The sequence below is a fragment of the Aulonocara stuartgranti genome, assembly GCF_965226115.1.
Source record: "Aulonocara stuartgranti genome assembly, chromosome: 6".
Lineage (NCBI taxonomy): Eukaryota > Metazoa > Chordata > Actinopteri > Cichliformes > Cichlidae > Aulonocara > Aulonocara stuartgranti.
In genome coordinates, this window is record NC_138944.1 from 1,651,285 (window position 1) to 1,672,508 (window position 21,224).

Consider the following 21,224-nt stretch of genomic DNA (forward strand, 5'->3'; position numbering starts at 1 on the left):
CAGAAAGTAAGTGAGGATTAAATCCAGGCAACATGAAGCACGAGGAGGGTGAAGCTGATACATGTGAGCTGCATCAGTGACAGGAGGAACTCAGCCTCACACATTTTACACCAATCACAACAACTTCTTACTTTTTGATCTGGTTGTGACAAACTAAACATTTACAGCTGCAAAAAGGTCGTTGGTGTCGAATAATGTTCAAATGTCATGAAGCCACATTTTATTCACAATAGAAGATAGAAAACATTTGACATGTTTAAACTGAGAGAGCTCATTTTTAATCTGATGGCAGCAACACGTCTGTAAACGCTGGACGGGGTCATGCTTCCTCTGCAGACGTGCGGACTGATCAACTTGTTTGTTTCTGAGAAACTCGGCCTCTCGAAGGCTACGTCCAGACGTACACGGGTATTTTTGAAAACGGAGATTTTCTGTTTCCGATTAAAAAATAAATAAATAAATCCTGTTCACACGTAAACGCCACAAAAAAAAGGAAAACGCTGCTAGGAACATGCCAAAGCAACACGTGGTGATATATTCCTAACCGTGTAGAAATGTTGGCCAATAGGAGTCTAGAAGCCTGGGTGGGAAAGAGTGAACAAAGCTGGGGCAGAGAAGCAGAACTGAGTCCTGTGTGGAGGGACAGTAACTGTGTGTATGTAAGCATTTAAACACTGCAGAGAGTAAAATTAACAGTATTCTGCGCAAGTCCGCTATTGTAGAAATTGATTTCACCGAAACAATAACGTGGTTCACAGTGTGACGTCAAAATATGCGCACACCTTTGACGCCCTTTTCCTCGTCCACACGTAAACGCAAAAACAGAGTTTTTGAAAATCTCCACCCTGGCCGGAGTTTTTAAAAGTCTCAGTTTCCTGTGACCGAAAACGCCGTTTACATGTGGACGAAAAGTGGAAAGGCAAAAATACCCGTGTACGTAGCCTGAGGGCGTGTCCAAATTCATGGGCTGCATCCTCCTGAGGACGCATTTGTAGACCGATTACGTCACAGCGACGCGACGAAGGCTGTTCAAATTCGTAGACTCCTCCGAATGCAGCCGACAAACGCGTCCTCCTTTTCCCCGAATTTGAGGGATGGGTCGGGTGTGTCCTTCGTGGCCCACCATATCCCAGAATTCATAGCGCGTCTCAGCCAATTCCAGTTTTTAAAAATGGCGGCCGCTACTAAGTTTTAAAATTACTCTTATTAATCTTTCTGGGTGACAAAATAAACTCTTCTGTAGCTGTGTAAACTTCAAATATCTGCTCGGTTTATAAAGATGTTGCATATTTGCTAGTGACGTGCGATACCACTGATTTCCTTTCCGATCTGATACCAAGTAAAATCCGGGCTGATATCAACGATACTGATCCAATACTTTGTACAAAAACATTTTTTTTACTGTATCTTTTATTGTATCTCAAATTATAGCTTCATAATGATTACAGGACGTCAGGTTACTTGTTCTTGTCACTCAATGATGCAGAATTATTATATAGAAATAAATAAATAAAACTCTGAAGTTGTGCCTATTTGAACATGTTGCCTGCCTGCAGCACTAAAGGACTCTGCGACAGACGTCTGTCTCGCCCTAGCAGCACCTGTCCTTCTCCTCCTCTTCAGTTCGCCTCAACATACGCTCGTCATATTCTGTGATATGATTTACTCTGAGGTGTCTGACGAGGTCAGTGGTGTTGCCACAACACCTCACTGTCGTGCCACATGTATGTCTGCACATAACTCCATTTACGCTCAGCCATTGTTGAGAGTGCGCACGCCGGGGCTGCCACACAGTTATACAGCCGTATTTCGCACATGACTATGAAAGGCAGAAGAGGAAGTAGTTCGTTTGAATGTAGACAATCCAAATGGTATCGTTTCTTTCCACTTTGTTCCTGTAAATAATAAACTAAAAAATTACCCAAAATTAATAAAATATCGATATTTTAATATGAGAATCGATTCTAGAACATAAATTACTGGTATGGGAGGAATCTCACAAAAGTTTGTCTTAATTTTTTTTTCTCCCATGTCCCTTGCGGGGCTCCGTACTTTTGCGGTTTTGCTTCCACCACGAAAAAACCCCCATCACACTTCATGCACAGCTCACTCTCAGTGTATTTCAAGAACAGTTTTCCATCTAAGAATCTTTTTTCTGCATTATTTGCTGCTTATTATGTTGTGTTGTCATGTTTCGGCTGTGTGCAGGCAGGAGAAGGACCCAAACGCAAAACTCACGACAACAAAATTAAACTCAAAAAGCTGCTTTATTGCAGAATGGCATGGAAGAACTAAACCAAACTGGGACATGGATAAACTGACACGCAGGGAAACACAGCCACAAGGGAGACTACGACACACAGGGCTTAAATACACTGAGGGATAACGAGGGAAAGAGACACAGAAGGAGAGCACAGGTGGGAGTAATCAGGCTGGACGAGACAAGGGAAGCAAAACTAGAAACACTGACATGAGACACGGACCTTCAAAGTAAAACAGGAAACACACTGACTGAACTCTAGACATGCAAACTTCACAGCAACTGGGGAGACAGAACATAGGAACCTGAAACATGGTACAGAAAGGTTCAGTTCAGTTCAGTTCATTTTTATTTCAAACATTTCAAACATGTGCCTTCACAATCATTACAAAATATCATTCCATTATTTGTTTGAAAAGGAGTAGGCTGAAGTACAGTAGACACAACATGTAACACAGGGAAGCCACATTACAAGAACTAAGCCTATGATAACCATAACTGAAACCTAGGGAAATAACAACTATAAAGATCAAAACAGCACAACCCACATGAACATAATGAACTCGCAGGGAAAGAGAAAAACTAAATACAGTGAACATAGAAACACAAGACCTCTTCAAAATAAAACAGGAAACATAAGACGCAGACATGAAACACATGAAGGGCAAGGGAGACTTAACAGGGGTTGGAGGACACAAGGGGAATCTAATAACAAAGAACTATTACAACCAAGGCATGATAAAAAATGAACTTAGAAAACCTAAAGGGCTTAAACATAAACTAAAACTCCAAAACGCTGGGTCATAAGACCCAGGATCGTGACATGTGTACAGCACTGTCGGCCACTGTTTTATAAAAACTTTATTTTATTTAAATGACTTCCAACAAGAAAGCTTAATTTCTGCTGTTCAATACCGAAGAACCATTTTAAAATGAAGCTAAACTCCAAAACTCTCAGCTGTGTCTGTATTCAAGCCTCTGTAACTTTGCTCTGCTTCACTTCAGCAGCATCATCACAGGTCGTAGAGCAGATCAGCTACTGATTGAAAGGTTAGTGGTTTGATTCCTGGCTCCCCCAGTCTGCATGCCAAATATCCTTGGGCAAGATATGAACCCCAAGTTGTCCTCCAATGCCTTCATCAGAGTTACTGTGTGTGAATGTAGTTTAGTTTGCACTTGTGTTTAGAAGTGGTTGCATGAGTGGGTGCGAATGGGTGAATGAGGCATGTTGTATAGAGCGCTTTGAGGAGAGTAGAAAGCGCTGTATAAGAATCAGTCCATTTACCATCAGGTAAACTTCAGATGTTCATGGTCTTCAGTTTTTGTTCTACTGCAGAATATTTTAAGGTTATCTGCTATAAAAGGCCAGAACAGGAAAATCTCCTTCATGTTTTTCTGTTTTATCCTGAGTTACTTTGACACAAAGGCCTCTGCTGTGATGTCACACCTCTGATGAAGTATCAGCCTTCGTTTTATAGATAAATACAGCGCTTCCTCGCTGTTACGTGGTTCGCATTTTGCGGCCTCGCTGTTTCGCAGATTTTGTTTGGTGCAATTCTGCATGCTTTTTTTTTTTTTTTTTTTAACAGTCATTGTGTTCTGCGTGTTGATTGGCTGTAGACCATCGTCAATCTATCTCGTGCTGCGTCTCCTGTACTGTATGTTTGTAAGTGATGAGAGATTTTTTAGTTTGTGTTATGTTTATTTGTAGCTTCATTAAAAGGAAGAAGAGCTTGTGAATTGGAGCCAACACAGGAAGAGAGATTGAAGCCATATGTGTAGAGGAATGCGGTGATATACGACACTTCCTCTTATTTTTACAGACAAGCTGGCGCTCTCTCTCTCCTTCTCTCCTTTTATGGGAATGTCTGCATTTCTATACATACAAAGTTATCTCCTGTTTCAGCTGACAAGCAAACAGTTTCTCCTTTTAAGGAAAATAGTTGGGTTGCGGTCACGTGGTTCTGATGACGTGCGGAGGCAGCGCGATTTTTGAGTGGAGGGCGGAAGTAAACATGGAGGACACTGTGGAGAGTCAGGAGAGCAGCTATTGTGCAACTTTAGACCCCGTTTCTCGGGAGAGATATAAACAGATAGTTAAAAAATATATCGGACGTGATCCGTATTCTTTGAAAATGTCCGAATACACCACAGAAGTAAAGGATTTGCCTACTATCGAGGCTGTGGATATCACCAACTACTTGGTCCTCCAGACTTCTTACTACACTAGGCAGCAAATGAAAGCTTTCAAGAGTCTGGAGGCGTACAATGTTTTTGTCAGCGGGTGGGTCCACAACCTTGGAACAAAACGTCTCCGTGATGGATACAGTTTGGTGTTTGCAAGGGTGAGTGTTTGTTCTTATATTGCTTTATCTTAAACACGCTAACAGTTAGCGGTAGCGGCTTTAACGTCAACAAACATGCCACATCCTTAGGACTTCGTTAGAGTGACAGTTGTTTGTTTCAAGGTAAACCATTCTCAGCGGTCTAACGAGACACCTCTGAAGACTTGGGTAATTGCAAAGGAGGATGGAGAAGTGATTGCAGCTCATTGCAATTGTATGGCAGGGTTAGTAGCCTAATTAAGTAGGCTCAAATCCGGGCTCTCAGCCGTCTGTTGCATATCCAAAATCGCCTCTGCACATCGATGCTGTTCTGCCTTAAGCTTCATTCTTTTCTCTCGTTTGAGAACTGATTCCGATCTGGGTTTTCGTTCGTAGCCGAGATTGACCGTCGGAGCCCAGTCCTCCGACTCTTCGTCATCCAAAGCACTTGGGCAGCCTATAGTCCCAATCAAGTCAATATTAGACTACTAACTTAAAAGCACTAAGTAAACGAGAATGTAACGACAACCTAATGCTAATAAGTTCGTTTGCAAACATAACATTACCTCTGACGAAGTGGTCGCTGCAGACACGGGCATTGGCAGACTCTGCTCCTCCCGACTGTAAACGTAAATTTAAAATCCATTTTTTCCTACGTTTTTCGGTTAGAATTTTCCATTTTTCTCCTCTTCGTTGGGCTATTTTTGGTACCCTAAAATACCGTTTATCAGTTTCTCTGGTCGACCTACTGGAGCATCCGTAAACACAACAGGACATAGGCATTTTGCGTACTGTCTGTCTGTGATTTTGCGCTTATCTTTTTCACTTCCGACCGCCAGTCAAATTTCGCGCTTTACGTTGACGTGACGTCGACGTCAAATGAAACCTGGCTATTATCAGTTCCATACATGCCACTCCTACTGCTGTGGAAACTTGCTTTAAGTATAAATAAAGGACGTTCTGGATGCCCTGGGCGGTTTTTCCTCTGTCTCATTTCTGTCCTGCACGCGTCTGGTGCAGGATGGATCGGGCGATGAGGAACAATCGTCCATGTGTGCACATGTAAAAGATATCTTGAGTCTGAGGTCCTTTGCCTTCTACAATTTCTCCTCACAGTAAGGTTTCTCCCCAACAAACACAATGTCATGAAACGTCGGCACCTGCAGGTTCCTTTGGCTTCATTCTACAACACTGAACTTATTTTCCTACCAAGGTTTGAACTTTGAGTGTTTAAACAAGAGAAGAAAAGTGAAAATGTTCATGTCTGTCTGAGAAAAGTGCACAAAGTGTGTAGTGAGTGGTTTTAGAGCCTTAAACCATCTATAATAATTTAAAAATAAAAAATAAAGTTTGCTACTTTGCGGATTTCACCCATTGTGGGTTATTTTTAGAACGCAACTCCCTCGATAAACGAGGGACCACTGTATATTAAACATAAAAATATGGACATGTACTCATAAATGATCAGAATTATAATATTTCTGACTGTCTGAGGCAGAATTTCCTCGATTCAAATGGAATCGAATTGATTCTAGACGATATCCAGCCTTTGGCTACGTGCACACGTACACGGGTATTTTTGAAAACGCAGATTTTTCTATGTGTTTGCACCTTTCGTCCACACGTAAACGGCATTTTCAGTCATTGAAAACAGAGATTTTCAAAAACGCTTGCAAGGGTGGAGATTTTCAAAAAACGGAGAAAACGCAGCGTCAAAGGTGTGCGCCTATTTTGACGTCACACTGTGCGTCACGTTATTGTTTTGGTGAAATTAATTTCTACGATGGCGGACTTACACAAAATACTGTTAACCCTCTGGGGTCTCCGGATGCGCTGGCGCGTCAAAATCACATGACCAATTTAAGACGACACAGCTGCAGCGAGTCAGAGTCTCCATTTCAACTTGGGTCGAAAGTGCGGACTTCACACTACATACCAGTTTTTGAATTGTGTCGATGGGCCACGTAAAACCAGAGTTATGATTAAAAAATACACGCAATGTTTTTTTTCTGAACAAAACAGCGGCGTTTACAGCGGGAAGAACGGGAAGAACGGCGTTTTCTACAGACAGCGCTAGCAAACACTCTCCGCATGTGAGTGAAACAAGAAAAAGAAAAAGCACCCCTTCCCTATTGGTGTTAGAGTTTACCATGTCAGCCAATCAAAAAATGATAAGGACCATGTGACACTTGGTTGTTTAGGGAGAAGGGGCGAGCGAAAGAAAGAGAGAGAGTTTTCATATGTGAGACATTAGTGACGTTTAGCGTGTTTGGAGGCTGTAGTTAGTGTGTTGTGTAGTTATTGTTTTGTATTGTGTGTCAGTGAGACTGCTCAATTTCACATTTTCTCCAAACAAAGCCGTCAAAGGCAGATTCCAGTGTAAACGCTGTTCCCGCATGGAAAACTGGACTGATGCACCTCCTGCTGTCAGACCTGCAGGGTTTAGGCCTGTGCTGTTCTCCTCTGTCTTATACTGAATAGTGATGGGATTTCCGGCTCTTTTTAGAGATCCGGCTCTTTCGGTTCGACTCACTAAAAAGAGCCGGCTCTTTCGGCTCTGAACCGGCTCTTCAGGTTGTTTTGTTGCTTTAATTAATTTATTATTAACAATAATATAAAATTATGCACAAAAGGAATTACTAACATAAAAACAAGTGGTTTTATTTATATATGTTTATATATAAATATATGCGGTGGCCCCTAGAGACAAAACACGTACAAACTCCAAAACACATTTCTAGCATGAACTGAACTTCCAAAGCAGAGCTACTAGATCACTTAAATTACACAATTGAAAGCATGTGTGTATTGTTTGTGTATTTATACACAGGCACTCATATATATTCAAATAATTTAAAAAAAAGTTAATTTACCTGTTACTACCACACACCGAATCCGGTCGTTGGTACTTGCTGGCTTGTGTAGCCACTAGGTAACAAAAGCTCAACACTGCGCCCAGCATCCTGGAGCACTTCTGTTGTCTTTTGTACGTGTTTTGAGTTTTTATGTGCTTCTGAGTTTTTTGTACGTGTTTTGGAGTTTTTACGTGTTTTGGAGTTTGTACGTGTTTTTACGTGTTTTGGAGTTTGTACGTGCTTCAGAGTTCGTACGTGATTTGAAGTTTGTATGTGCTTTGTCTGTAGGGGCCACTGTAAATATACTTTTATTTTTTCACTCCACATAAAATGTAATAAATAAATCATATAATACAAAAATCAACTATTCACATTTCAAATTTTAACTATTTAAATTTTCAGCTTTTTCCTTTTACAAATTTAAAGTGAAAACAACACAAAACACTGCAAACCACAACACAATTAAATATAAATTATAATATGAAAACAAAAAGAAGATGCATATTCTCTGTCATATGGACCTGCATGAATAAACTTTCTGAATCCTTTATCATCTGCAACCGAAAATAGTTGTGGATGATTACTATACCTTTCTAATGTGACGTTGTTGTCCCTGGCTCTCTTTCTCTCTCTCTCCCTCTGCTCTGTTCCTGTGCTACTGAGTATAACTACCGCCCCTCCCCCCTCTGCCCAGCATAAAGCACAAGGCTCAGGTGCGAAGTGAAGCGGAAAAAAAGTGCGAGAGAGAGGGTGAGAGAAAGAAAAAAAAAACCCACGTGACGGCTCGCGATAAGGAGCCGGCTCGCGTCGTTCACGTCAAAGAGCCGGCTCTAAGAGCCATTTCGTTCGCGAACGACCCATCACTAATACTGAACACAAACTACATTTTTTGGGCTGGCACAAATAATTTGTGTGCCTTCTTATTTGATGCAGCACACCTGGTTGTTCTGTAAATAGTTTTAAATGGTTATATAAAAACGCCTGAGGCCTTGGCTGCATTTTTAGGTAAATAGTACCATATAACTTAGTTGTTTGCAAAACTTGTACATTTCTAAAAAATGATGCACAATTTCTACTTGCATTTCAAGTTGTGAAAATGATTCGTTAAACATGTTTGTGGGTTTTACAGTAAAAAATAACTTTTTTCTACTCTTATTTTGAATTTTTTTGTCTGAATTTAGATCTTCTGTGCTAATATAGTATACCAAAATGAAAAAAATAACTGGAATTTCAGATATTTGAGATTGTGCTGAAAATAATGATACCAAACAAGGCAAGAAAAACATATTTTAAAGGTGAAATGTAGAGGTAAAAGTAGTCAAACAGCCAATTACACCCTGGACCACAGAGGGTTAATTTTACTCTCTGCAGTGTTTAAAAGCTTACATATACTCACACAGTTACTGTCCCTCCACACAGGACTGCTTTCTGCTTCTACCATTTCCCACCCAGGCTTTACGTCTGGACGGGATTAAAAAAACCCACACAAAAACAGAAAATCTCCGTTTTCAAAAATACCCGTGTACGTGTGGACGTAGCCTTAGTCAGCTGTGTTTCCATCTCCCTTATTTCCACTCCGTCTATTTAAGTGCTCCGTCTTCCTTCGTTTGGTGTCAGGTCATCTGTCTGCTTCCTGCTTCCTGGAGCTTATTTCACGTTTTCAACTATCAGTTTTTCCAGGCTCATGTTTAGGTTTTTTCATGGTTTAGGTAATAAATGGTAAACTTAGTCCCTAAGGATCCCAAAGCTCTTTACACGTTCAGTCACCCACCCATTCAAACCCACAAAGATGTCATGCACATGCAAAAGCAGCCAATATCAAATAAAACTATACAGGTCAAATCTGTCAGCACAACCAGCTCGAGGAAGTTTTCACACTAAAAAACTGTGATAACTGTGAGCTGTGCATTAAAGTTACACAGTGTGGATGAGATACTGGAGCTTGTAGGCACATCGTGCATATTTACATGTTCCTGCTGATTCAAGATATTAAAGGTTTTATCTGCTGGAAATACAAACACAACCAAACATGGTGTAAAGACTACGAGGTGCTTCTGTTGAAGAAAGACGCGTTATTTGTTTTTTTTTTGTTGCCTGTCCCATTTGGTTCTTTAGCCGTCAGAATTGTTGTCTGAAGACCAACAAGGAGACCCGATGGATTTACTTTGCCAAATGGATCATCGTGGCATTGCCGTATTGGTCCATTTGATCGACCTTTGTTTTTATTATTTATTATATTTTATTTTCAGATCTTACAGACGGGACAGACATGAGTGAGGGATAGGAAAGGGAGAGAGAAAGAGGAAGGAAAGGAAAAACAGAAGGGGAGAGGGACAGTGAGAAAGGGGGGGGAGAAAAACAAACAAAAAGAAAACGCGTTATTTGTACCGTCGTCTTTCTTACAGTGTTTCATGTTTACTGAGTCAGAGCCAGGAGGAGACTCTGAACTGGATGCAGCTCTGGATCGATGCTTAATGGCTTCTAATGTAATATTCATGTCTGCTACATCCTGTTCAGGACTCAGAGTTAGAACATTTATAACCTTCCTCAATTTCAATGGCAAACAGAGGAAGCTGTGTCCTGTAATAACACTGAGTATTAGTCTGGCTGTTGCTTGGTGATAACACAATCAGCTGTCAGTGACCAGCAGGCCAAAGAAATGTTGGTAGTTTCCTGTTAGGCCCAGAGTTTGGTTCTCTTTACAGTCTAGTTAGTATTATTTTACTTAGATTTCTCTGTGTGTGTGTGTGTGTATATATATAGAGTTTCAACATTTTTATTTTTAAACTTTAGATATAAACAAAAAAAGAAAAATAACACTCACACTCTACTTTCACACACCAGACGCCACAACCACCAAGCTGCTGAAAGCCAGCTGGTGAGAGGAAAGATTTAATGTCCGACAATATTTTCACGGACCGGCCTTTAAGATGTCGCGGATAAATACGACAAATTAAAATGATCCGACCGAGACAGAAACTGGTGTTCTGTAAATATAATAATAAACATGAATTCACTGTGTAATTGTGTAACTTTATTAGCAGCGTCCTCCTGAAATGGGCGAACAACACGGCGCGTAACATCCTCCTCTCTGCCCCTTAATGCTCTCTGGTCACTATGGTAACAGGTAATCATTTCTTTCAAAATAAGACACGACTACAACACGGGAAAGACCCGGGGAAACCGAGTTAACGATAAAAGCCCTGAAAACCATAAATTTCACACCCGAGCCTCAACTCTCCCGGCCCGGTACGGGTCCCTGACCCAGGGGTTGGGGACCGCTGTAATAGACCATAAGTCACTTTTCTGTAAGATGCCAGTTTAACCAGTCTTCACAGGGAGGGGCCGCTTTTCCCGCCAGTGTCTTAGCAAAACATTTTTTTTAGAAGTTCAGTATATCTTTAGTCACATTTTAATGTTTGTTTGATAAGTTAACTTTTATTTTTCTGTTTGAATCGTTCTTATTCCGGACACTTTATTAAGAATTTGAATAAACAAAGTCCAAACTGAACTAAACTAGAGGTTCTTTTTATTTTAGCTTTGATTCAGACTCCAGTCGAATCATCTGAAGCTTTATGACGAACGACGCTGTGCATGTTTTTGAATCGGTTCTTTCAAACTTCAGCTCATGAAAACTGGTTCCTGCATCTTTGCTGTGACTGATGACCTTCACTGCTTCACCTTTTCTGTCCACATAAATGTTCCAACATGTTTACTGTAAAATATTATGAGTGACAACATCAGATCATCAGGTTACTTCTGCATCTCCATAGTTCAGCTAATGTGGCGTTTGGTTTATTGGTGTAAACACACCAATAAACCAACAAAAGTAATTTGATTATTTACTCTCTGCTTTTTTATTCTACTCACATGTAAGACGGAACAAAACCAAAAAACACAGTTTTGAACCTGAACAGCAAATTTTAAACACCAAAGATCTTCGATATAATTATCTGTGTCCAGTAAAAGTGTATAATTAATGCTTCTGATCATCAGCCGTCCTCAGCACTTAAACTATGAACTTTTGAAAAGAAACGTCTGAACTGAAACTCCGAATATAAAATATTACAAACGGCTCAATTAAAGACAGAGTGTCGCGGTTACAGGTCCTCAAAGATTTTATTAAAACATTTTAAACCTGGACTGTCAGGCAGTTTGATGCTGTTGATCATCGACGTGATCCAACCAAACATCCGTAAGTTTGTACACAGGCAAAGAAGTCCAACGTCCAAAACTTGAAAGTTGTATTTTATGGTTCATTTATCCAGTTTGGCGAGCATTAAACAAAGATCCCCGCCCCAGTGCATGCTGGTCCTAAACCAGTCCCTTTATTTATAGAAAATGGTCCTGCAGTTCTTCCTGACTGACCGAACAAGATAAACAACAAACCAAAAACATGAAGAAAATTTTAACACAAATAAACTTTTAAATAACCCAAAAATATAAGTAAACCAACAACAAACTCAAACAAATTTCAAAATAATAAAAATAATAAAAATAAAGAACAAATAGCTCCAACATCAGGTTTAAGCTCCTTGTTATTCTCATTATATATCCTGCCATTAGGCCTTATTATTAGTAGTTTGAAAATCATTTCCTATCATCTGTGTGCAGACGTGAACTGGGTAAACTGGGATGGACGGTCTTAAGGGAATTACAGCTGGATGGCACAAACGTTTCTGCAGCTGAACGCAGAGTGTTTAACTCTCCAGAGAGCATCAAGCAACAAATTAGGCAACATCTGTGATCTTTCTCATCTAGAGGTAAAGTCACGATCTTGGATTGATTTTTGATCAATCTCTGACTTTTGATGCTCACATCGAGTCTGTGATCCGCTCTTGTTTTTTCCATTTAAGAAATATTGTTAAACTCAGGCCTGTTGTCTCACTTATTAATCAAGTTTTTTTTTCCTTCTAAATGTGATGAATGTGTGTTTGTAACGTCCTCACATTCATCTATTTCCTATTCTTACTGAGACCTCTGCAGCGCTTTAATCTGCACGATCACCAGTTAATTTCACTGCTGTGTGTTTATGGACTGTGGCAGGAAGCCGGAGCAGCGAGAGATAAGTCACGTAAGCACAGGACCAAAAAACTATTGCATGTTTTAATATTAGTTTCTATGTTTTTTGTTCTTTGCTGCACCAAACTGCATGAAAGCTGCTGTAAAAATAAAGTTTCACTGATTATAAAGTGGTGTTCCTCAGGGTTCTGTTCTTGGTCCTCTGCTGTTCATTAACAGCCAAATATCCTTCAATAATCCTGCAGCTGACAGATATTTAAAATACCAACAAGTGCACACAGTCCCACACGAGTGTATGAATATGACCTGGATACAAGTGAGACCGATGATCAGTCCAAGTATCAGAGCACCAGCTTACTGTGAGAGAGTAAAGACTACAGGAGGACAATGAGAACTTTTCCTCTTAAAGATGTTAAATGTGTCATGAAATGAATAGAAATGGAAGAACTAAATACATAAATCTGTATGTGAGAAACAGCACGTTGCACTTTTAAATCTGTGTTATGTTGGTTAATAAAAAATAAACCTGCAGTTTAAACACTTGCAGCTCATCGAGAGTCGCTCTGTGAAGCTGCTTTAATAGAAACCTCTTAGTGACGAGGCCGCTCGTTTCTACTGTTTTTCTACTTTGACCTGTTTCACGGACGCAGCCCGTGTACGTGTTAATCTGTAGATCATCGTCTTTATGTAGAAGAGGATTTCTATATAAATAACACTGAATTGAAAATGATAAAACACTTTAAACGCAAAGTGCTGCACACTGGAAGTAAATAACCAAACTACAGTTAGTCTCTGCGAGCATCACAGCCCGTCTCATCTCTGTCACAGTGAAATGCAGCTGCTGTAAACTCACCAGCCAGAAGGACAATAAGTCTCATACTTGACTCCATCGCAGAGTTAAACGGAGACGGTCATGACCAAATATCCCTGCTGCTGTGTCTCCTCACAAGCTGTCCGTCAAAGAAACACTTTTTGAAAACAAGAGGAAAAATATCATAATTAATTCATTTTAATTCAGACTGGAACTAAGCCTGACCCATAGAAGCACTGGCTTAGTGCAAAACGCACCGAGTCTGCAAACAAGCTACAGCTGGCAGACTCCTCCTCCTATACACGCTATAATGGGAAAACGCCGCGAGGTGAAGAAAACACGAGTCATCATGGGGAACTTTGTAAAAGAACCAGAGGATCTCAGTGGCGCTGTGATGGTGGATGTTACTGTGCTGAGAGTCTGCTGCACTCTGTGAGTTTGAACCATGACTTCAGACAGAATAGAAACACATGAACAATGACCTCATAATTTAATTTGCTCTTTATTTCATATTTTAATATATTTTACTTTTGTATTTTCTTACATTTACATCACAGCTGATCTCTGACCGCGTTTGTTCCCCTGCTTCACTTTGCACAGTGTGTGTGTGTGTGTGTGTGTGTTCTCGCCGGTCATTGTTCAGTTTCCTGTTGGACTCCTGATCTGTTTCACATTAAAGGTCGTATTTCTCAGGCTCCTGCGATTCACTGCTTTTATTCTGGATTTCTGTTTGTCAGATTATTGATAATCGTAAAGATGGAAACACAGCAGTGCTTTAACTGTGAGCAGAGCTGATGCAAACTGGATGATGGAAACAAGGAGCAACTTTATAAAAAAGATTTTATTTCCTCTCCTAAAGGAGATAACAAAGGAAGCACCTTTCCTTTGTTCCTTACTTCCTTCCTTTCCTAAGTGATCCAGCTCGTTTACTGCTGTGCTGATGCTTCAGAAACTCGCGTCAGTCTTTGGAAGTGAACAGATTCTGTCACCGATCAGGAACTGAGACATTTGTAAGATCAGTTTGTGGGTCAGAGGCAGGACAGAGGACACGAGGAAGCACACAACAGGATTGAGGAAAGGTCAGAGGGAAGAGAAAAAAGAGCAAATTTCCTCTTCTGTTTTTACACTGTGGAAGCAAACGTGCCATTTTTAACAGCAGCTGTAAACAAAGATGGCAGCTGCTGCTCCAATAGAACCAGCCTGAGAAACTGGTTTAAAGAACAAACAAGGACATCCTGACTGGTTTCCTGCACGTGACAAACAGCTTTGCTGCTGATGTTCAGCCTCAGTAAGATTAATAAACGTCTCCGTGCTGACTGAAAGCTTCATCAGGCCTCAGTGCTCGACTACAAGCACTCGCTGTGGTCTCATCGATACAAATGATCCAAATAAAAGCGTCCACAGAGCTCTGTTTATTTCAAATGATAAATAAATATTGTTTATGATGCCTGTGATTATAAACATGTCCGAGTCGTGTCACCACGTCAGTGTGACGTCAGCGTGACGAAGCACAAAATATATTTAAAGTCATTTATTCTGAACAAATGCAGTTTGTGGTGGGGCGTGGTCTGCGGTGCCGTGCAGGGAGGGCGGACGCATCTGCACGGCATCCTTAATCACGCCCGCCTAGTTAAAAACACGGGGACTCAGGGGTTTGGGTGTGTTGTGGTGAGATGTAAATAAAGATGGCTCTGAATGATACGCCGTGGTCCCGCCGTGCCTTATTCTCGCCACACAGTTTAAAAACTGTTTCAATTAATTCTCGAGTCCATCAACAGCTGCAGTGACAAATGTTCCTGTTTAAATATAAAATTCACATTAACACACACACACACACACACACACACACACACACACACACACACACACACACACACACTGCTCAGGGCTCACTCACAAATGCACAGCTGAAATCAAACCATCCAAATTACAAAAGAAACAAAGAAGAATTCATTTTGAAATAGTTGATAAAATACACACAAATACACACAAATACACACAAATACCAGCAATAACCAGGAAAACCAGTCGACATCCTCCTCTGAGGCCTGCATGGTCCTGCAGCCTGCAGCCTGCACACAGACTTCAGTAAATGCGTTGCTGGACGACTCGTCCGTCTGAAACACTTACAAACACATGTTGACCTCACAGATACAAAAGCAGTGGCTTATGTAAAAAGCGTGGCCCTCGTCTTTGGCCTGGCTGATCATTTTTCTCTGGGACAAAGTAGCTGCTGACGATGGAAGAGAGCAGCAAACAGGATGTGACAGGATGTGGCTGCTCGTTATCTGGGAACAATGAATTAGCTGTACATGCAACAGTGGCACTGGCAGAGTACCTGCAGCAGAAGCTGCAGCAGCATGCCTGCAGAGCTAAACCACATCATGTTTCCTGTTCTGTCAAATGTGGAACGAATGTGCCTCTAACAGAAGCTGCTGTGTGGCTACTCGGTCCGGTCTGGTGTGCCACAGCTCTGCAGAGCCACTGAAGACATCATCAGCTCTGCTTTCATTTCTGCAGCCACGACCACAGCGCACAGCGTTTGTCACGCAGTCTCTGGCTTTCAACCTTTCCACCTGTGGGACGCTGCTCACACTAGATGGAACAGTTCGCACACGTGCAGACCACACAGGTTCACGGCTGTGGAAAAAACACACCTCCAGTCTTTTTGGAAAGTTGTTGAATTAAAGACGATGTTTGAGGCAGGAGCATCATTGCTCCTCCAGCACAGAGCAGTTTGATGCATCAGCCCACACAGTGTTATAAATATGGACTGTGCTTATTAGAGAAGCGTGCAGCGGTCAGGGCTAAACTCCCACTCAGACCCACCTGTACAACTTTCTATCTGAGCACACGTCCTCCAGTTTTCTGAGAACAGAAACATGATCTGTTTGTTAGAAATCAGTTATTGAAACAGGATGCAGATCAGAGATCTACAGAAATGTTTCGGCCGTTCCAAAAAGCTTTAAATCTACTTCAGATTCTAACACAGAAACTTGCTTCTTCCGACCACATGAAGACCTGTGACAGTGAGAAACCCTCTGTGAGGCGTCTGGCTCAGTTTCCTCTGTAGTGTTTCAGACTGAGAGCGAGCAGACCTGAGATTATGAAACAGTTCATGCTCCTCATCTTAGTGCACTGACCTTAAGTTCAGTTATTAATGCAGGTTTTTAAAGTGTCTGTTGTTCCTCTGTGCAGACTTCAGCTGGTGTTTGACTTGGACGTGACAGTGAAACTATAAATTATGCAAATTCATTGGAAAAGCAGCAGCTGCTCTTCATAACGGCTGAAACAGTCAATAAAAGAAGAGGAACTGATGGGTCCTTACATCCTCCTGTGAAGATCAGTGAGCACACTCTTCATCAGCTTTTATTGTTTGGACCAAAACATCGAACATGTGACGCACAAAAAACAAAGGAACGCAAAACAAACAACATGATGTCATTTTAGTCACTGTTGCACTGAGTCAGGCCTCCATCAACACTAATGCAATATATTAATGCACTTTTAAATGGAATAAACTGAGCTCAGGCACAGGGAGGCTGTGAGTGTTTGGTGTGAATAAGTCCAGACTTGTAAAACATTTCTTCACATTTCACTGACACACAGAGGAACTCTGCTTCTCTTCCCTCTGAATTCATCGTCTCATTTTTCTGTTAATCTGCACAGAAGCAGTGAAACAAACAGACACAAATATTTAAACTTGGTGTTTATAGGAGAGTTTTTGGAAAGATTTGTTTTGCAGAAGCTCGCTGTGGAAAAAACAGGACATGGAAGAAAGATCAGCATGTCCTGATGTTTAAAACAAGAAAAGGAGGAAACTGAGATTCTGGTTCCTCCCAGTCTCCTGAGAAACAGCAGCAGGGACAGTTTCATACATTTCATACTTTTGTGCATGTTTGAGGATGAAAAGCTTCCAGCTCTCTCTCTCTTTGTGAGAATCAGATTACATTCACTGGCTGAGAAACACATTCAAACATTTAAGTTATAATAATGGATTGGATTTATATAGCGTTTTTCAAGGCACCCAAAGCGCTTTACAATGCCACTATTCATTCACTCTCACATTCACACACTGGTGGAAGCAGCTACGGTTGTAGCCACAGCTGCCCTGGGGCAGACTGACAGAAGCGAGGCTGCCATATCGCGCCATCGGCCCCTCTGGCCAACACCTATAATCGTATAGGAGTCAGTGTAACTTACAGGTTTGGAGGAAGTTTGGTATATTTTTGTATCTCAGTAGACGTTTAGTGTCTGCTGAAAAAATGCTCTCATTCATCCTCAGGTTACACCCATGCTTACAAAAAAATTCCCCAATGCCGTCGTCTCATTGCAGCTGTCTCACGTCACCTGATCTCATCAGATTTCACTGAGAACAATACTTTTTGTATTTAAGCCCGATGTGTCTGCAGGGTCACAGCGAGCAGACGAAAAGACCAAAACACGAAACCTGTTCATTCATTCATCGTTTCCACCTCCACGTGTGAAGGTTTCAGATAAATGTTTGGAGGATTTTTGAGTTTAAACACTGAAGCTGTCAAAGGGCAGCTGCAGGTAGAAGATGGTGTGGATGTAGTGATGGAGAACAGAGGTAACTGGTGAGGGCGGAGCTGGGTTTGTGAAACAGGGCCTGAAGTTAAAACTGGTCAGAGCTGAATAAACTCCTCAGCTGAAGGTGACCTGAGAACACGATAAAGCGTATTTACACACGTCGTTAGTGAAATACTGCAGAGGGGGAAGCATAAAACACACGCGCGACAGATGGTTAACAAGGTGAAGCCACGCCCCCTACACAGACAAAGGCAGACAGGTGCTTTCATCCTGACACCTTCATGTGAACTGTGTCAAAGAGGAAGAAGGATCCACTGTTAGCGTGTTCACATCCAACCCTGCACTCGGTTCCTGTCCTCGTTATCTCAGGGCTCTTGTTTGCACACTTTGTCTGTTTTCATGTTTCACAAAGAAGATAAACGACCTGAAGTCAAGATAATAACATGACTTTAGCTCTGACTGCATCAGACTGAGCGGCGACAGCTGCTGTTGTTCGTGGTGATGAAGTCAAACCATAAAAAGAACAAAGACTCCCACAGAGAGTGACGACTCCACCTGATGCATGTGGATGAGTCTGTGTTGTCGTGACAACATTAAGCTTGTTGTCAGAGCAGCCTGATCTCACAGAGCTGTGGGGGTTTCACAGCAGGCTGCTGCTCTCTCATTTGCATAAAGTTTGCATAAACCAAATGTGTCCCGCCTGCTTTGGCTGAAAGGTTGAAGTCTGATTACTGAACCAAGCTGCTGCCCAGAGCTGAAACATGAAGCCAACAACAAGACCCAAAGACTGCATGCCATCTTTTATATACAGTCTCAGAGTGTCACAGACAAAGGGCCGGACATTTGGAAGCTCATTGGACTGGAAGCTGTAGCTCCTCCTCTTTTACATGGAGATGGAAAAGCACCTGGAGAGGGCGTGGAACCATCTCAGGCCACAAAGATCAAAACTCCCTGCCTGTGGGGGATGGGACTCGCTTCTTTAACAGGTGAGATTCATCCAGGATGAGTCTCCAGCATCGACCGCAGACACACCCACCCCCACATCACACCTCCTCCACACGCCCTGGTCACTGCTCCCCAACCACAGCATCCAGCACACATGTCACGGTCCTGCGTTGGTGACCCAGTGTTTGGATTTTGCATCATTATTATTATTGATCTGATCTGTTTTGTATTCTTGCTCTTCGGTTCTTCAGTCTGTGATTTTTAGCTCTGAGGTTTAGTTCTGTCTTCATGTTTATTTTCTTGTCCACAGCCGGTCGTGTCTCATGTCGCAGTTTGTTACTCCTGTCTCTGTTCCCTTTGTTCAGTATCAATCGGTGCCTCTGTCGTGTGTTTCCTGTTTTACTTTGACAGTCTGTGTCCTGTGTGCGGTGCGGCTGGTTTTGCTTCCCCTTGTCTCGTTAGCTCTAATTACCACCTGTTCCCCATCCTCTCGTTATGCTGTCTGTGTGTTTAAGTCCTGTGTTTCTCTCTGTCAGCGTTGTGCTGTCATCACTGCTGCATTATGATCGTTTTCCAGTTCGCTGCTCATTGTTTAGCTTCCCCAGTCCAACTCCAGGCCTCGAGGGCCGGTGTCCAACTCCAGGCCTCGAGGGCCGGTGTCCTGCAGGTTTTAGATCTCACCCTGGGTCAGCACACCTGAATCACATGACTTCATTACCAGACCTTTGGAGAACTTCAAGACATGCTGAGGAGGTAATTTAGACATTTAAATCAGTTGTGTTGGATCAAGGACACATCTAAACCTGCAGGACACCGGCCCTCGAGGCCTGGAGTTGGAGTTTCTTGTTTTGTTTCCTTGTATTCATGCAGAGTTTCTCCAACAATAAAAGCTGCACTTTAAGTTTAACTTCCTGTTTCTGAGTCCTGCATTTTGGGTCCTTCATCCTGCCTGACCAAGCAGCTTTCCCACTCGTGGGACTGATAGACGTTTATCTTATCTTATAAACTGAGAGCAGCTGTTAGAGCAGGATGCAATGCAGACAGGTGAGTCAGACGGGTGAAGGGAGATTCCAGAGGCTGGGATATATAAAAAAAAAAAAGAAGTGAGTAAGACTGAATCAGTACATGAGTTGAAAGATCATCATCATCACCAAACTGATTTATTTCAGTGGTTTTAACTCACACCTTTAATTTCACACTTTTGTCCACAGTTCAAACTCCTCATCACTGCCTCTGTGACGCAGTGGGACCTCCAGGCCTCGAGGGCCGGTGTCCTGCAGATCTCACCCTGGGTCAACACACCTGAGTCACATGATTAGCTCATCACCAGGCCTCTGGAGAACTTCACGACATGTTGAGGAGGACATTTGAATAAGCTGTGTTGGATCAAGGACACATCTAAACCTGCAGGACACCGGCCCTCCAACCCTGCTCTATGAACTCACAGTGCGCCCCCTTGTGTTCAGTGAGAGAAGGCCAGCTGATGCAGAAAGTGTTCACAAACTTGGTCTTAATTTACTTTATTATTACATTTTTACTATTTAAAACTTATGATGCTCTTCCCGACTTAGCAGTTGTGTGATGACTCTGTGAGGTCTGTTTGGAGGTGATGTGAAGAAATGAGCAGGTGTGTCACAGCTGGATTAAATGTGGTCTGTAAGTGAAGCACAGGCCTGACTCACAGCCTCCAACAGACACATTTCAACACGTCTGGAAGCTGCAGAACATGATGAAGCTGGTTATGATTATGCAACCATGTCAGCAGCTGTGAAACGTGATCATTTACATCAAACCTGCTTTCAACCATTTAACATTTCCTCAAACACATCATCGACTGAGGGTTTGACTGTTTCTTATGAATATTAAAGAGTTCATTAACGTTAAATGATGAGATTTATTTTAGTTTTTTATATTTAGAGGTTTGTTCAGCATAATTAATCAAAGCATCAGAGTCTGTTGTTCCTGAGGCCTCACAGAGGAGCACAGAGGCAGCAAACTGCAGTCTTTCTGTGTTTCAGTGTAAAATCAAATGTTCATGTGCTAAAGATAAAAATAATAATAATTAAAAATAACTTTTAGATGCGACAGGTCATTTTTCTCAGAGTGGAGGTCAGAGGTCACTAAAGGAGGACTGAACGTGTCATTTGAACCTCCCTGAGGTCACAGTTTGGCTTCAGTTGATTCTTAGCAAAGTGAAAGTGAGTGTTGGAGCATCTATAACTTCATATATGAAACAGTTCTGTGGCTGCTGTGGTGAACTCGTGCTGTGCACATCAAACTGAACTGAGCTCAATCTTCTTGAGGCTTCTGCAGGCTGGGTCTGTACCAACGTCAAGAGTCAGAGAGTAATCAGAGTAAAGTATAATACTCAAGGAATAATTATATGGGCGTATAAAGTTTTCTTTATTTGAGTTCAGAAAGATGACACAGTCTCAGCTTTAGTTTAAAAATGCTGA

At 41.8% G+C, this 21,224-nt stretch overlaps 2 protein-coding genes across 9 annotated transcripts in view; one reads left to right on the top strand and one right to left on the bottom strand.

The window, feature by feature from the left end:
- LOC309707992 (SLAM family member 7-like) overlaps positions 1-13,612 on the bottom strand; it is a 37,100-nt gene extending 23,488 nt beyond the window's left edge. For 2 of the 6 annotated variants that reach the window (XR_014277145.1, XR_014277146.1), the window contains exon 1: positions 13,315-13,563. Coding sequence is in view for 3 of the 6 variants with exons in the window: in XM_082535670.1 (XP_082391796.1) it covers positions 13,315-13,351 (37 nt within the window). In the remaining 3 variants the exon portion in view is untranslated. Of the gene's footprint in view, positions 1-8,028; positions 8,095-13,314 lie in introns of those variants that run through there. The other 4 variants (XM_082535670.1, XM_082535669.1, XM_082535672.1 and 1 more) reach the window with 4 other exon arrangements.
- Positions 634-21,224, top strand: part of LOC309707996 (CD48 antigen-like) — a 30,814-nt gene continuing 10,223 nt past the window's right edge. Inside the window, exon 1 of one of the 3 annotated variants that reach the window (XM_082535684.1) lies at positions 634-653. Coding sequence is in view for 1 of the 3 variants with exons in the window: in XM_082535682.1 (XP_082391808.1) it covers position 19,178 (1 nt within the window). In the remaining 2 variants the exon portion in view is untranslated. Of the gene's footprint in view, positions 654-13,625; positions 13,705-19,170; positions 19,179-21,224 lie in introns of those variants that run through there. The other 2 variants (XM_082535683.1, XM_082535682.1) reach the window with 2 other exon arrangements.